The following is a 16,173-nucleotide window of genomic DNA, read 5'->3' on the forward strand; positions in this document are numbered from 1 at the left end:
AAAGTGAGATATTTCCTCAAGCACTGTAATAAATGTCATGACTTATCCAATCAGCACCCTCTAGAGCAGTGGTTCCCAACCTGTGGTTCCCCAGATGTTTTGGCCTTCAGCTCCCAGAAATCCTAACAGCTGGTAAACTGGCTGGGATTTCTGGGAGTTGTAGCCCAAAACACCTAAGGACCCACAGGTTGAGAACCACTGCTCTAGATATCTTGAATCCTAATTCCCATAATCCCTAACCATAATGGGAAATGCAAATTCAACTCCTCAAGAAGGCACCAGGATGGGAGAGGAGGGAAACTGCACTCAATAGGAGAGTGTCAGAAAATATGCATTTCGGAGAACTTTTTAGGTACTTACTTGGGTGAACCGAGAGTCGCGTTCCAGTTCCAAATACAACTTTGTAAGCACTACCAGAAATATCACAGTGAAATAGAGCTTTGCATAAACTCATTGTTTGAGATGGCTTTGATGAGGAGTTGGATTTTGTTTTGAGAATATGATTGGAGTCGGGGGGAAAAGTTTGTTTAGACTACAACCAGTAGGAGATTCTGGGTGTTGTAGTTTAAAAAGAGTACTGGCATTAAGTGCTACATGACATTTGGTTCAAACCTGGTATTTAAAGCATCAAATTAGCATTTTTCCTGTACTATCTTATTTTAAAACGTAATCACATACCAGGAATCACCTTCAGTCTTCAGCCATAGCAGAGCACCTGATGAACCAACCTGGACACAGCATATTATTTGAGAACACAGAAATGCTGGACCACTCCAACAACCACCATGTCAGACTACACAGAGAAGCCATTGAAATCCACAAGCATGTGGACAATTTCAACAGAAAAAAGAAACCATGAAAATGAACAAAATCTGGCTACCAATATTTGAAAACTCTAAAATCAAAACAGCAAAACAGCAGAGGGAAAACAATCAGGGACATCTAATCTCCTCTCAACAAAAGATTGCTCCAGGCACTTTCAGGTTATCAAATGCTAATCAAGGTGGTCAGTTGAAATATTCACACCTAGCTCCAGCAGACTAGAATCCTTTGTCCCATCCTGGTCTTTCCACAAACATATAAACCCATTTTCCTAGTTCCAACAGACCTCACTACCTCTCAGGATGCTTGTCATAGATGCAGGCAAAACGTCAGGAGAGAATGCCTCTAGAACATGGCCATATAGCCCGAAAAAATCTACAACAACCCACCTTCAGTCTTCTCCTGGCCCCAAAAGTCACTTTCACTGTCACTGTATATTGCCTATTATACATACTTACTTGGTACTACAAGCAGCCTTGTCCCAGATCCAATTTTGAATTTGAAGTTGTTATTGCTCACAGTTGTATAGACCTTTACAAAAAGGCATCCCCTCTAAACGTTGTCATGCAGAGCATTCACTCAAGCATCAACCGGAAAATCTAAAATCCTCATGCCTTAAGCCTTTCTTCCCCAAATCAGTTCATTGATGGCCAAACTCCAAATATTCCGTAGCTGAAAAGATGAATATTTACCATGGGCGCATCTAACAGCAGAATTAATGCTCAAGGCTGTGGAATCCTGGGAAAGGCAGTATTACAAGGTCTTTAGCCTTCTCTGCATTATACTGTTTGTGCGTCACCAAACTACAATGCCCAGGATTCTATAAAATTCAGCCATGGCGATTGAAGTGGTGTCAAACAGCACTGATTCTACAATGTAGATCAGGAATCCCCAAACTAAGGCACATAGGTCATTTATCTGACCCTGGCCCTAAACCTTAGACTCAGATTCCATCTACGCTGTCAGATAAAATCCAGATGACCTGCTTTGAACTGGATTATATGGCAATGTAGACTATAATAATCTAGTTCAAGCAGATAACCTGGATTTTACCTAACAGTGTGGCCTTCGGGTCACCATAACTCTGAAACGACTTGAAGGGACACAACAACCACCACAACAATAATCCTCATAAATTTGACTGTCTCATCAGCCAAAAGCAGGCACACACTTCTTATTGAAATACTGGTCAATGTATGTTGGTTAATATTGTTTTAAATATTGTATTGTTTTTCCATTATGTTTTGTTTGTTTGGCATTACAAATAAGATAAGTGCAATGTGCATAGGAACTTGTTTTTTCAAACTGTAGTCTAGGTCCCTAATTGCTTGAATACTTAAAAAGTTTGAGGACCCCTGGTGTAGATATACCTTCAATATTATTTGGCAGAGACAGTGCCTTGAGTGTTGGACTACAACTCTGGAAGCCAGAGTTCAATTCCATGCAAACCCATTGGGTGCCCTTGGGCAGGTCATGTATGTACTCTCAGCCTCAGAAAACCCTACAACAGTGTTTCTCAACCTGGGGGTCGGGACCCCTGGGGGAGTCACGAGTGAGTGTCAGAGGGGTCGCCAAAGACCATCAGAAAACTCAATGTTTTCTGTTGGTCTTGGGTAGTGTGTCTGCAGTGCTTTCTGGATGTAGGTGAACTACAACTCCTGAACTCAAGGTCAATGCCCACCAAACCCTTCTAGTATTTTCTGTTGGTCATGGGAGTTCTGTGTGCCAAGTTTGGTTCAGATCCATCACTGGTGGACTTCTGAGTGCTCTTTGATGGTAGGTGAACTATAAATCCCAGCAACTGCAACTCCCAAATGTTAAAGTCTATTTTATCCAAACTCCACCAGTGTTTGCATTTGGGCATATTGGGTATTTGTGCCAATTTTGGTCCAGATCCATCACTGAGTCCACAGTGCTCTGTGGATATAGGTGAACTACAACTTCAGAACTCAAGGTATTCCAGTATTTTCTGTTGGTCATGGGAGTTTGGTGTGCCAAGTTTGGTTCCATTCCATTGTTGGTGGAGTTCAGAGTGCGCTTTGATGGTAGGTGAACTATAAATCCCAGCAACCGCCACTCTCAAGTGACAAAATCAATGCCCCTCCAACCCCATCTGTATTCAAATTAGAGCTTATTAGGTATTTATTTATTTTATTTATTTATTTACTACATTTGTAGACCGCCCTTCTCAGCCCTAGGGCGACTCACAGCGGTGTTTGATCCAGTGAATGAAAATATATCCTGCTTATCAGATATTTACATTACAATTCACAACAGGAGCAAAATTCATAACAGGAGCAAAATGAAGTAGCAACAAAAATAATGTTACGGTTGGGGGTCACCACAACAGGAGGAACTGTAATAAGGGGTCGCAGCATTAGGAAGGTTGAGAAACACTGGTCTAGTGTATGAAAATATATCCTGCATATCAGATATTTATATTACGATTCATAAGTCACAAAATTAATTATGAAGTTGCAACAAAAATAATTTTATGGTTGGGGGTCACCACAACATGGGGAATTGTATTAAGGGGTCATGGCATTAGGAATGTTGAGAATCCCTGCCCTACAATACGTTTGTCTAAGCACCAATTTCTTTATTGGCAAGACCTGGAAAATTGAAAATGTTGTTAGCTCCTCTCTAAATTACTTACTTGGAACAACTACCAGCTGCGTCCCCTGTCCAAATGACAGTTTATTAGCAACACTTCCATAGTTACACAGTGAAACAAGCCAGTACATAAACTCTCACTTGCAACTCTCAATAGTCACTTTGAGGAAAGCAGAACTTCTCAGCAACCTTCTTTTGTGCCCAGTCTCCCCAAAAGCATGTTTCCTCTGACGGACTATACTATGTAACACCATTTTTGTTTCTGGGTTATAAATATCATTTCCTAATTGGTTCAATGATAAAAACATGAACGTTTATTAAATTGCAAAAACTTTGTATTTGCAGGACATCCTGCAGCACATTTTGCTATAGTTTTTCAATGAATATCTCACCGAGTTGAAACAACTACTTTCAAAGTAACTACCACGCAGTTAAACAGGAAATAAAACTTTCAAACCAGGAACAGAAAATCTTTCAAAAAAGTAAGACTCCAAATGCTTCTCTTGGGGGTTTTGGAAGGCACTGAACAGACTGCGCTCTGGCACCATGAGCCAACCTGAAGAAATGGGGCTACAAAGTGGAGTCCATAACATGTGAGTGTGGAGAAGAGAAAACCACAGACCACCTACTACAATGCATCCTGAGCCCTTCTTATAGCAACACCAGAGGCATTCCAAGTGGTCAGCTACTGGTCAAAGGACATTTAATAGAATGCCAAGTTTTTAAACTTTGTGTTTTCTCAAATTCATTGGTTCGCTCTTGATATGATAAATAAATGCCACTATTATGTGTTGGTTTGTAAGCCACCCCAAGTTTCTTTTGGGAGATTTTCTTTTTCGTGTCAGGAGCTACTTGAGAAACTGCAAGTCACTTCAGGTGTGAGAGAATTGGCTGTCTGTAGGGATGTTGCCCAGGGGGATGCCTGGATGTTTTACCTTTTTATCTCTTATGTTCCTGCATGGGAAGCTGGAGCTGACAGACAGGAACTCACCCCATCCTGTGGATCTGAACTACCAACCTTTAGGTCAGCAGTTCAGCTGGCACAAGGACTCAACCCATTGCACCACCGTGGCTCCCTTTTGGGAGATGGTGGCGGGATATAAATAAAGTTGTTGTTGTTGTTGTTGTTGTTGTTGTTGTTGTTATTATTATTGTGGCAGCAGCTAATAGGAAAATAATTATAATTTAATGAAAGTAATGAAGTCTTACCTTAAAAAAGGGATCCTTAATAGTTTGAAGAAGGAATTCTGGTGATTCTCTGGTGGAAGGGAAAACGACAGATGGCATGGAGGACGGGGAGAGCAAGAGGCCTAATCTTATGTCAATATTTGGATAAGCCGAGGTCAGAGCGGAGCTATATGTGGAAGCCTACAAGGGTTGGTGCCAGGAACAATTGATAATTATTAATCCAGGGAAGAAGTGAACATCTGAAGATATGGTATAACAGCGCCACCTCCTGTCTGGTTGAAGTAAATAGCAGACAAAAATATAATATACCTTTTCATGGATCAATTGAAAGAACAAATGTATTGGGAAGATAATTAAGGAGGATTAATAAGGGAAATGCTTGCTTTTAATGAGTCAAAGATACAGAAATGAAGATGTGTAGAATCATATAATATGTGTGAAGAAATATGAAGTTATGATTCATTTTAATGGTTCAATGTAAATCGATGTAACTCATCTGGAGCGAGGTCAGATGATGTAAGGGGAAAGTTGTGGAAAACATAATATTGTGCCAATAAGTGTTCCTGCCAACATATGTTCTTGGCCACGATTCAGGGACAAACTGATTAGATTGTTAAATGTCAAATGGATGTACGCATGTGCGAAATGGATAATTTTGCCTATAAATACTGGGTGTTTTGGATCAGTAGGTTGTACCTCAACAGCCAGATTGAAGCTGAGGTGCCCTTACCCGGGTAAGCATTAAATTCTGTGAACTTGCAAAGCTGTCTCTGTCTCTTCCTTCTTCCTCTTCCTCCTGGAATCTTTTGGGGACCCCCCGTTCCCCGCTTCATTATTATTATTGTACTACCAGATTTATTTTCAAACATTTCCTTCAATAGAACCACAGAAATTCTGGACCCTTACTTGGATGAACAGTCAGCCTTGTTCCACTTCCAAAAATGAATTTATATGTTCCGTAGTCATCACAGTGAAACCAACCTTTACATAAAGCTGTCATTTAAGACACCCCAGTAATGTCAGCTCAGGACTTCCCAGGGTGCATCTACACTGAAAAATTAAGACAATTTGACACCACTTTAACGGCATGGCTCAAGACTACAGAATAATGAGAGTTGTAGTTTCACAAGATCTTTAGAGTGCTGGTGCCTTACCAAACTTCAAACTCCAAGATTCCCAAGCCTTGAGACACTGTCTATGTGTTTCTAGGTCTAACAAGACCTCAAAAAATTGGTAATAATATTGGAAGGTCTTTCAAATGACCACTCCTTCAGTGTCTGAACACATATGAAAACAACAATCTTAGATATAAAATAAATCTTCCTGAAATATTCTGATTTCCTTTACCCCAGGCATGTAGCCAGGGGGGGGGGGGGCTCGGGGGGCTTCAGCCCCCCCCCCCCCCCGAAATTCTCATGGTGGTTCGCGAAAAGGCCTTACTGGTGCATTATTTAAACTGTTATGTTTATTAATATCATGATTTGATCACCATACTCAATATATCCCATATGTATGGGGGTATTGGGGTAATGATACAAAAGGTTTGCTAGGCTAGACCCTCTTTCACTCAGACTCAGCCCCCCCCCCCCGAAACTCAGCCCCCCCCCCCGAAACCCCCCCTGAAATTTTTTTAGCCCCCCCCCCAAAACGAAATCCTGGCTACGGGCCTGCTTTACCCTCCTTCTCACCTGGCATCACTTTCAGTTTTTTTCCACCTCCAAATATAATCTTCCGGCTTCCATCATTCACACAGTATTAAACTCCTCTACAAAAACATGAATCCTACAGATCAATGTGTGTTAGGAAAAAAAATCTCGTGTAACTAGAAATTTGTCTCATTAATTCATTCAGGCTTCTTAGAATGCATAATGTGCATTTTAAGGGACATGTGTGTGTGTGTATGTGTGTAAAGGTTTCCTTTGACATTAAGTCTAGTCGTGTTCGACTCTGGGAGATAGTGCTTATCTCCATATCTAAGGCGAAGAGCCGGCTTTGTCCACAGACCCCTCCAAGGTCATATGGCCAGCATATGGTCTTCCCGCCAGAGCAGTACATATTGATCAACTCACATTTGCATGTTTTCGAACTGCTAGGTTGGCAGAAGCTCGGGCTAACAGCAGGAGGTCACCCCACTTCCCGAATTGAAACCACCGACCTTTAGGTCAGCCAGTTCCACAGCTCAGCACTTTAACCCATTGTGCCACTGGGGACTCCAATATTACCTAGGACAAATTTCATTTCAATACAGTACTTCTATTTCTTAATAGTCACATACAATATTATCAGAATTAAATCATCACTGAATTCCACCTTGTACACAAGGACAAATAATTTCAAGAGTCTTCTCTCTGCTGTTTGAGATTATGAGAGCATTATCTTATATTTTGGTCAATGTCCCAAAAGCAAAAAAGCAAAATAAAATAATATACTATCAAAAACAAACTTCTTTGATGAATAATGTTGTTCACAAAATGAACCCTTATTGAAATGTGAGGGGAAAAATCTCTTTGAACTTGATCATTTTCTGAATGGGATGTCATAGGCCCCTTCCACACAGCTGAATAAAACCCCACATTATCTGCTTTGAACTGGAATATATGGCAGTGTGGACTCAGATAACCCAGTTCAAAGCAGGTACTGTGAGAGTTTCTGCCTTGATATTCTGGGTTTTATGGTTGTGTGGAAGGGCCCATAGTCTTTCAAGACAAGGCTCACCCATTGCTTCAAGGAAGAGAAAATGCCTGAATAGTATTGATATCCCTAAGAATCATGGACCCTAGAAGGCTTCAATGGTTGACATAGGAAGGGACAACTGCTTTGAGGAATAGAAACTCACAATCATCAAATCAGCAAAGTTTCAGTGTTATTTTTTTCAATGAGAATAATCCTAGAATAAGATTAGGATTTGATTCTTTTCCAGAACCTTTGGGTTTTTTTGGTGTGTTTTAAATGGCTCACCTGGATAAACTCTCAGACTAGTCCCACGTCCAAATGTAAGCTTCTCATTGTTCCTACACCATGACACAGACCTTTGCAAAAACAACTGTTGACATAGGGCCCTTCTACACAGCCATATAACCCAGAATATCAAGGCAGAAAATCCCACAATATCTGCTTCGAACTGGGTTATCTGAGTCCACCTTGCCATATATTCCAGTTCAAAGCAGATAATGTGGGGTTTTATTCAGTGGTGTGGAAGGGGCCACAGTTCTGAGAAGTGCGGGTTTTCTCCAAGCAAAGTGGATATCGATCCTCATTATGGAGTCTGAGTAATGGGATCTTGCTCACAAGTTTCCCCACTTGGGGTGGGTAGGAAAATCTCATGGTTTGCATGAACTTTCTCCCAGTTCTGGCTTCTTGCAAAATTGACTGATCAGGAGATTACCATTCTCCTATCCTTATCTAGGAACCGGAGCCCCCGGTGGCGCAGTGGGTTAAACCCTTGTGCTGGTAGGACTGAAGACCGACAGGTCACAGGTTCGAATCCAGGGAGAGGCAGATGAGCTCCCTCTATCAGCTCCAGCTCCTCATGAGGGGACATGAGAGAAGCCTCCCACAAGGATGATAAAAACATCAAATCATCCAGGCGTCCCCTGGGCAACATCCTTGCAGACGGCCAATTCTCTCACACCAGGAGTCACTCCTGACACGACAAAAAAAAAATCTAGGAACCTCCAAGCCTTGGCTCTTTGTGCATATCCAATCATTATCAGTAATTCACACTGTAGAATTAATGCAGTTTGACACCACTTCAACTACCAGTGCTTAATGAAATCCTGAGAGTTGTAGTTTGGTGGGGCACTATTGCTTTTTGGCAAAGAAGGCTAAAGACCTTGCAAACCTAGAACTTCCATAATTACATAGCATTAAAGCATAGCAATGAAAGTTGTGTCAAACTGCATTAACTGTATGGTGTAGATACAATTAATGGCAAAGAAGGCTAAAGACCTTGCAAACCTAGAATTTCCATTATTACATAGCATTGAACCATACCAATTAAAGTGGTGTCAAACTGCATTAATTGTACAGTGTAGATGCACGCTCTTTTTGGATCTCTAAGGGCCTTGGAGGACCTCATTCCATATAAGCAATGTAGACTGAACATTTCTTATCCAGAATTATGAAATGCAAAATTACGGTATACTCACGGGGAGCTGAAATCACAACACTATGCTTTCTGATTATTCAATGCACAAAATTATGAAAAATACTATATATAAAATTATCTTCAGGATGTGCTTATAACCTGAATGTATTTTTTGTGTAAACATGAGTCCCATCTCCAAGATATCTCAAGACACATACATTTGCAACTACAGATATTCAAAAATCTGGGGGGGGGGGGGGGAAACCCCAATCCTTCTGGTCCCAACATACTCAATACGGCAGAATCCACCAAGTATGTAAAAAGAATATATATATTGTCAAAGGCTTTCATTGTTGGAGTCACTGGGTTGTTGTAGGTTTTTTCGGGCTATATGGCCATGGTCTAGAGGCATTCTCTCCTGACGTTTCGCCTGCATCTATGGCAAGCATCCTCAGAGATAGTGAGGTCTGTTGGAACTAGGAAAAGGGGTTTATATATCTATGGAATGACCAGGGTGGGACAAAGGACTCTTGTCTGCTGGAGCTAGGTGTGAATGTTTCAACTGACCACCTTGATTAGCATATAATGGCCTGACAGTAACTGGAGCAAACTTTTGTTGAGAGGTGATTAGATGTCCTTGTCTGTTTCCTCTCTGTTGTTGCTTGCCATAGATGCAGGCGAAACATTAGGAGAGAATGCCTCTAGACCATGGCCGTATAGCCCGAAAAAACGTACAACAACCCAGAATATATATAATTTGCATTCCAAGTCATGGTCAGACTTTACCCTATTCTTTTGCCTAACACTATGCTTCATTTTTCTCCCTCTTTGAAATTATTAAAGACTGTTAACTGATCTATTAGTGAGAGCCACATACCTGGGTTTACTACCAAGCGTGTCCCTGTACCAAACTGAATTCTGTCAGTGCCAACTCTTGTAGCACAGCTATCAAAGGCTTTACAAAATCATCATGAGATTTGCAGCTGGAGGTTTGTGTCTCAGTTTTGTAGACTGAAGGCAACAACTCCATCCAAAGATCCAGATCTTTGTGGATGTCAGATTAATTCTGAGAAAACTCCAGATGAATCCGGATTTACTTGATGTGTTGTTTGAATGCCTCAGGTAAACCCCTTATGTATCACAGGATTTAGGGCAGTGTAGAAAGGCCCTGAGGCTTGATCTACTCTTCACTATATTAAAAGTATGAAGTATATCCCAGAGTGAAATGTATAAAGGAAAGCAACATTCAGCCGTTATCAGAAGAGACTTGAAATATTCAATGCAATAAGCTTGAACTGCGAGTTTAGGAATGGATTCATCATGAGGAGCCACCCATGAGACAGAATGCGCTTGCTTCCATTCTGACATACCTGGTTGAACAGCTAACCTGGTCCCCTGACCAAACAGTACTTTGTCGTAACTGCCACCACCCACACATTAAGAAACAGCTTTACAAAAACTGGCAGGAGGAAAACAGATGGCCATTGCTTTTCACTCCACCCTTGCCTTTAAGTGCCCCATAAACTGGAAGGTATTGGGTTGCCTGAAGATGCTTCTACACTGTAATTATTATGATGATGACTAGACGAAAGAGATACATATTAAGTATGTATTGTTGAAGGCTTTCATGGCCGGAATAGCTGGGTTGTTCTAGGTTTTTTGGGCTGTATGGCTATGTTCTAGAAGCATTCTCTCTGACCTTTCTCCTGCATCTATAGCAGGCATCCTCAGAGGTTGTGAGGTCTGTTGGAAACTAGGAAAATTGGGTTTATATATCTATGGAAAGTCCAGGGTGGGAGAAAGAACTCTTTTCTGTTGGAGCTAGGTGTGAATGTGTCTATTGGCCACCTTGATTAGCATTCGATGGCCTGACAGTGTTCAGGTGTATACCCTGTTACTACCTGGGGGGATTCTTTGTTGAGAGGTGATTTGTCCAGAGAAGAAACAATCAGGAAAAGCTAATCACCTCTCAACAAAGAATTCCCTCAGGCAGTAACAGAGCACACCTAAATGCTAATCAAGGTGGCCAATTGAAAAAATCACACTTGCCTCCAATGGACAAGAGTTCTTTCTCCCACCCTGGACTTTCCGCAAATATATAAACCTAATTTTCCTAGTTTCCAACAGACCTCACAACGTCTGAGGATGCCGGCCATAGATGCAGGTGAAACATCAGGAGAAAATGCTTTAAGAACATGACCATACAGCCCGAAAAAACTACAACAACCCTATGTATTAAGTGTTATAAATATTGTAACTTATTGAAAAAGCCCCTTCTACGCCAACACCCTCTAAATATTTGCTCATGATCCTAAACAGGGAACCTGGGGATGATAGAAAGTATTTAACTCATCAAAAATTACTATCATTATTATTAGTAGTAGTAGCAGTAGTAGTAGATTTGTTTATACCCTGCTTTATCTCTCCAGTGGGGAGATAAAAAGTGACATAAAAAGCATTTGTATACAATTTAAAATATACAAATATGCAGTCACTAAAATGGCACCACAACATTCACAGTTAAAATCCATCAAAACATATTCAAAGTTAAAAAAAACCCACAGTATCTCCTGATTAGATCTTAAACACCTTCATCTTTAAAATCCTGTCTACATTAAAAGGTTCCAGCCTGCCGTCAGAAGGCCAGCAGGAAGGAGGCCATTCTGGCTTCCCTGGGAAGAAGGGAGTCCCAGAGTCGTGGAGCAGCCACTGAGATGGAAGGTGCACACTCTCATTTCCACTAACTGAGCTTGAGATGGAGGTGGGATCGAGATCTCAGGTCCCAGGCAAGTTTGTATAAGGGAATACAGTCAGCCTTGACCTGAACCATCTAGGGCTTTAAAGGTCATAACCAGCACTTTGAATTGTGCCCAGAAACAGACTGGCAGCCAGTGCTTGTCCACTCCCTGCAGCCATCTCCAGTGAGTAACCTGGCTGCAGCTATTTGGACCAGCGGAAGTTTCCAAGCACTCTTCAGAGGCAGTCCCACATACAGCGTGTTACACTAATCCAGACAGGAGGTAACTAAGGCATGGACCATTGTGGCCACATCTGGCTTCCCAAGGATTGGGCACAGTTAGTGCACAAGTTTTAATTGTGCAAAAGCCCTCCTGGCCACCACAGATACTTGAGCCTGCAGGTTCAACACTGAGTTCAGGAGGACCTCCAAACTGCGGACCTGTGTCTTCAGAGAGAGTATAACTCCCATCTAGCACAGACTGAACATGAGGAAGAACTTCCTGACTGTGAGAGCAGTTCAGCAGTGGAACTCTCTGCCCCGGAGCGTGGTGGAGGCTCCTTCTTTGGAAGCTTTTAAACAGAGGCTGGATAGCCATCTGCCATGGGTGATTTGAATGCAATATGCCTGCTACTTGGCAGGGGGTTGGACTGAATGGCCCATGTGGACTCTTCCAACTCTTTGATTCTATGATTCTAGATGGAAAGGACAGTAGAGTTGGGTGTCATCCGCATATAGGTGTCACCGTACTCCAAAACTCAGGATATCCTCTCTCATCAAGAAGGCACCAGGATGGGAGAGGAGAGAAATTGCACTCAATAGGAGACTGTTCGAAAATATCTATTTTGGAGACGTCTTTAGGGACTTACTTGGGTGAACCGAGAGTCGTGTTCCAGTTCCAAATATAACTTTGTAAGCACCACTAGTACTATCACAGTGAAACAGAGCTTTGCATAAACACATCAGTTGAAATGGCTTTGATGAGGCTTGGGATTCGATTATGAGTAGAAAAATAAACTGTGTTTATACTACAATACCCAGCGTCCCCCAACTAGAAGGGGATTCCAGGAATTGGAGTCAAAAGAGATTTTTCCAAGTTCTGGCATTGAGCACCAACTTGTTCAAAAAACACCTCTCCCCTTTAAGACTGCAGTCCTTCCACGTTCACTAGGTGTAGGGGTCCAGCAACCCATGAATGTGGAAAAATGCAAATAAAATGGGTTTTTTTTAACAAGATTGAAAACCTCTCTAGGAGCCCCTAGGTCATTCAGGCCCCTTCTACACAGCTGTAAAAAAATCCAGATGATTTGCTTTGAACTGGATTATCTGGCAGTGAAGACTCAGATAAACCAGTTCAAAGCAGATAATGTGGAATATCTGCCTTAATATTCTGGATTGTATGGCAGTGTAGAAGGGCCCTCAGTGCAACTCCTAGGGAGACATTAATTACATCTCTGAACAATCAAATCTTAAAATTTGGAGACATGGAGGGGCAATTGGACTTTCAATATGCATCCCCTAGAAAAACGCAATGGCCCTGTGGTTTTCTATGTATATGCAATGCTTGGTTCAAACTTGGTATATAAAGTATGAAATTTACACTTTTCCCTCTACAATCTTATAAAAAAAAGTCATCTCATACCAGGGATCACCACCAGTCTTGACCCAGCCCCAAAAGTCACTTTCCAACCAGCCCCAGAATTCACACAGTGATCCATCCTATGACAAAAAAGGTAAGTAGCCTTCTCAAGAACCTCAGCTATACTTAAGAATAGAATCATAGAGTTGTAAGAGACTTTGTGGGCCATCCAGTCCAACCCCATTGTGCCAAGAAGCAGGAAAATTGCATTCAAAGCACCCCTGACAGATGACCATTCAGCCTTTGCTTAAAAGCCTCCAAAGAAGGAGCCTCCACCACACTCTGGGGCAGAGAATTCCACTACTGAACAGCTCTCACAGTTAGGAAGTGCTTCCTAATGTTCATGTTGAATCTCCTTTCCTGTAGTTTGAAGCCATTGTTCCATTGTGTCCTACTCTCCAGGGCAGCAGTCTCTATATACACCAGTCTCTGTTGTATACTGAGATACTGAGTGTTTATCCAGCTACGGCTGCTCATCAACTGAGGATGCATTGACATTGCAGAATTAATGCAGTTTGACCCCACTTTAACTGCCATGGCTTTGAAAGCACAAGAGTTGTAGTTTTGGAATGTCTCTTGCATTCCCTGACAAAGAATGCTGGTGCCTCAACAAACTACGAATCCCAGGATTCCATGGCAGTTAAAGTGGTGTCAAACTGGATTAATTCTGCAATGTAGATTATCCCTTTTGAATGCTAGAGCATTGAAAGTAGTCACTGGCTGTTTTACAGACATTTTGACCTTCTGTACATCACTATTTTATAATCTATATCAATAAAAATGTAATATTTGTTTGTGGGATTAACATAACTCAAAAACCACTGGACGAATTGACACCAAATTTGGACACAAGACACCTATCAGGCCAACGAGTGACCATCACTCATAAAAACACTGAAAAACACAGCAGAAGAGACTCTAAAAGCCAAAAAACAAAAATTACATTACAACGCATGCACAAAATCACATATATACACACAGACACACATATACACAAATATATACACACACAAAACACATATACACAAACTGGGCCACAGCAATGCATGGCAGGGGATGGCTAGTAATATAAAAATAAATCTTTATATACCGCTTTTCTCCATAAACGGGACCCAAAGCGGCTCAGAACATTTTAAAAACAATACATTTTTTTTGTTTTTGCTCTTTCTGGCCCATTTTCTTGCATCTTGTGAAGTGGAATTTTGTCCATGAACTCTCATGTCAAAATAACTGGGTATTTTACGGTCATTATGGAAGCTGGGAATATATGACATACACATACACAGGCATCACTAAAGTGAAAGTCGGCAGTATATTCCATTCGATTATCACATGTATCAAATGCATATTATCTATTCTACATACTTACTTGGTGCTACAATCAGCCTTGTCCCAGATCCAAAGACAACTCTGTAGTTATTATTGTTCACAACTGTACAGACCTTTACAAAAACCCATCCTCCCTGAGCGTCACCATGGCTGTAGAGCATTCACTCAAGAATCAACCAGAAAACCCAAAATATTCTCATATTGTTAAGGTTTTTCCCCCACTTCGGTTCATTGTTCCCTCGGAGAGATGGGGCGGTATACAAATAAAGTTTATTATTGATGACCAAACACAAACAACTCCACAGTTGAAAGGATAAATATTCACTAAGGGTGCTTCTACACTATAGATTTAATGCAGTTTGGCACAACTTTATCTGCTAGGGCTCAATGGAAAGGAATCTTGGAAGTTGTAGTTCTACAAGGTCTTTAGCCTTCTCTGTCAAGAGTGCTGAAGCTCTGTCAACTCAGAGGCTTCCATAACACTGAGCCACAGTAGTTAAAGTGGTGTCTACATTTTTCCCGAATTTCCAACATTTGTCACTAATTCTACCTTTATTGATTTTTGCTATTTTTTCCGGTGTTAGGTACCTTCATACACCTATGGTGGAAGTGCAAGGAAGTCAAACCCTTCTGGCAGTTGGTACACAAAAAGATAGAATTAATTTTGCAGATATGTTTTGAGTTTAAACCAGAATATCGCTTACTAGGATTAACAGACTTTGAAATGGAAAAGAATACAAACAGAATCTTCATTTATCTAATAACGGCAGCTAGGATCAAGTTGGCACAACGATGGAAAACCAAAGAAATACCGACAATTGAAAACTGGCTATTGGAAGTTTGGGATATAATAATATGGATCTGTTTATGCAAAAATTAACAGACAATAATATACAAAGACAAAAAATAAATTGGGGAAAATGTATTGAATTTATCAGAAAAGACAACGTAGAAATTCATATTCAGGAAATATAATAAAGTATCAAAGGCTAAAGCTCTGAAAGAAACTAGACAGCAGTCTGACTGAAAACCTAACAAAAAAAGTTGTTAACACAACCTAAAGCAACCTGGAAGTTATATACAACTTATTGATTCCTTTTTTTTCTTTTTTTTCTTTCTAACCCCAATCTTTTCCCTTTCCTACTTTTCTTTTACATAATGTTCTCACACTTTTGTTGTAAAGCTATCATGATTTTAAAAACTTCTCTCACGCTCCAATCTCTCAGAGACAATTTATTCTCAATAAAAATAATTTGAAAAAAGGTGGTGTCAAACTGCATTAATCCTACAGTGTAGAAGCAGCCTTGGTATCATTCAGTGGAGCCTGTGGTTTGGGAATTGGTCTATGACTCTGGAGACAAGGGTCCGATTCTCTGCTTTGCAACAAAAATTCACTGGGTGTCGTTAGGCAAGTCACACATTCTCCGTCTCACACAAATTTGTCTGAAGATTTTTTTCCCCCAAGATATTTTTTTCTTGGCAAGGGCTGTGAAATCTGAGCATAATATTATTGTGTCCAATTTAAATGACTTACTTGGAACAATTCTCAGTCTTGTCCCTTGTCCAAAGGAAAGTTTGCTTGCAGCATTTCCATAGTTACACCATGAAACAAGCCCATACATAAACTCTCACTTGAAACCCTCAATAGTCACTTTGTGGAAAGCAAACCTTTTCAAGAACCTAAATCAGGGGTCTTCAAACTATGGCCCGAGGGCCGAATACAGCCCTCCAAGGTAATTTACCCGGCCCTCGCTCAGG

The 16,173-nt window shown here is 41.0% G+C and overlaps 1 protein-coding gene across 1 annotated transcript in view; it reads right to left on the bottom strand.

Annotated features, from left to right (window-relative positions):
• LOC132779216 (T cell receptor alpha chain MC.7.G5-like) overlaps positions 1–16,173 on the bottom strand; it is a 100,713-nt gene that overhangs the window by 46,951 nt on the left and 37,589 nt on the right. Inside the window, exon 6 of the mRNA XM_067469570.1 lies at positions 7,582–7,634. Within this exon, the coding sequence (XP_067325671.1) occupies positions 7,582–7,634 (53 nt within the window). The remainder of the gene's footprint in view (positions 1–7,581; positions 7,635–16,173) is intronic.

The sequence above is a fragment of the Anolis sagrei genome, chromosome 6 (genome assembly GCF_037176765.1).
Source record: "Anolis sagrei isolate rAnoSag1 chromosome 6, rAnoSag1.mat, whole genome shotgun sequence".
NCBI classification, from domain to species: domain Eukaryota; kingdom Metazoa; phylum Chordata; class Lepidosauria; order Squamata; family Dactyloidae; genus Anolis; species Anolis sagrei.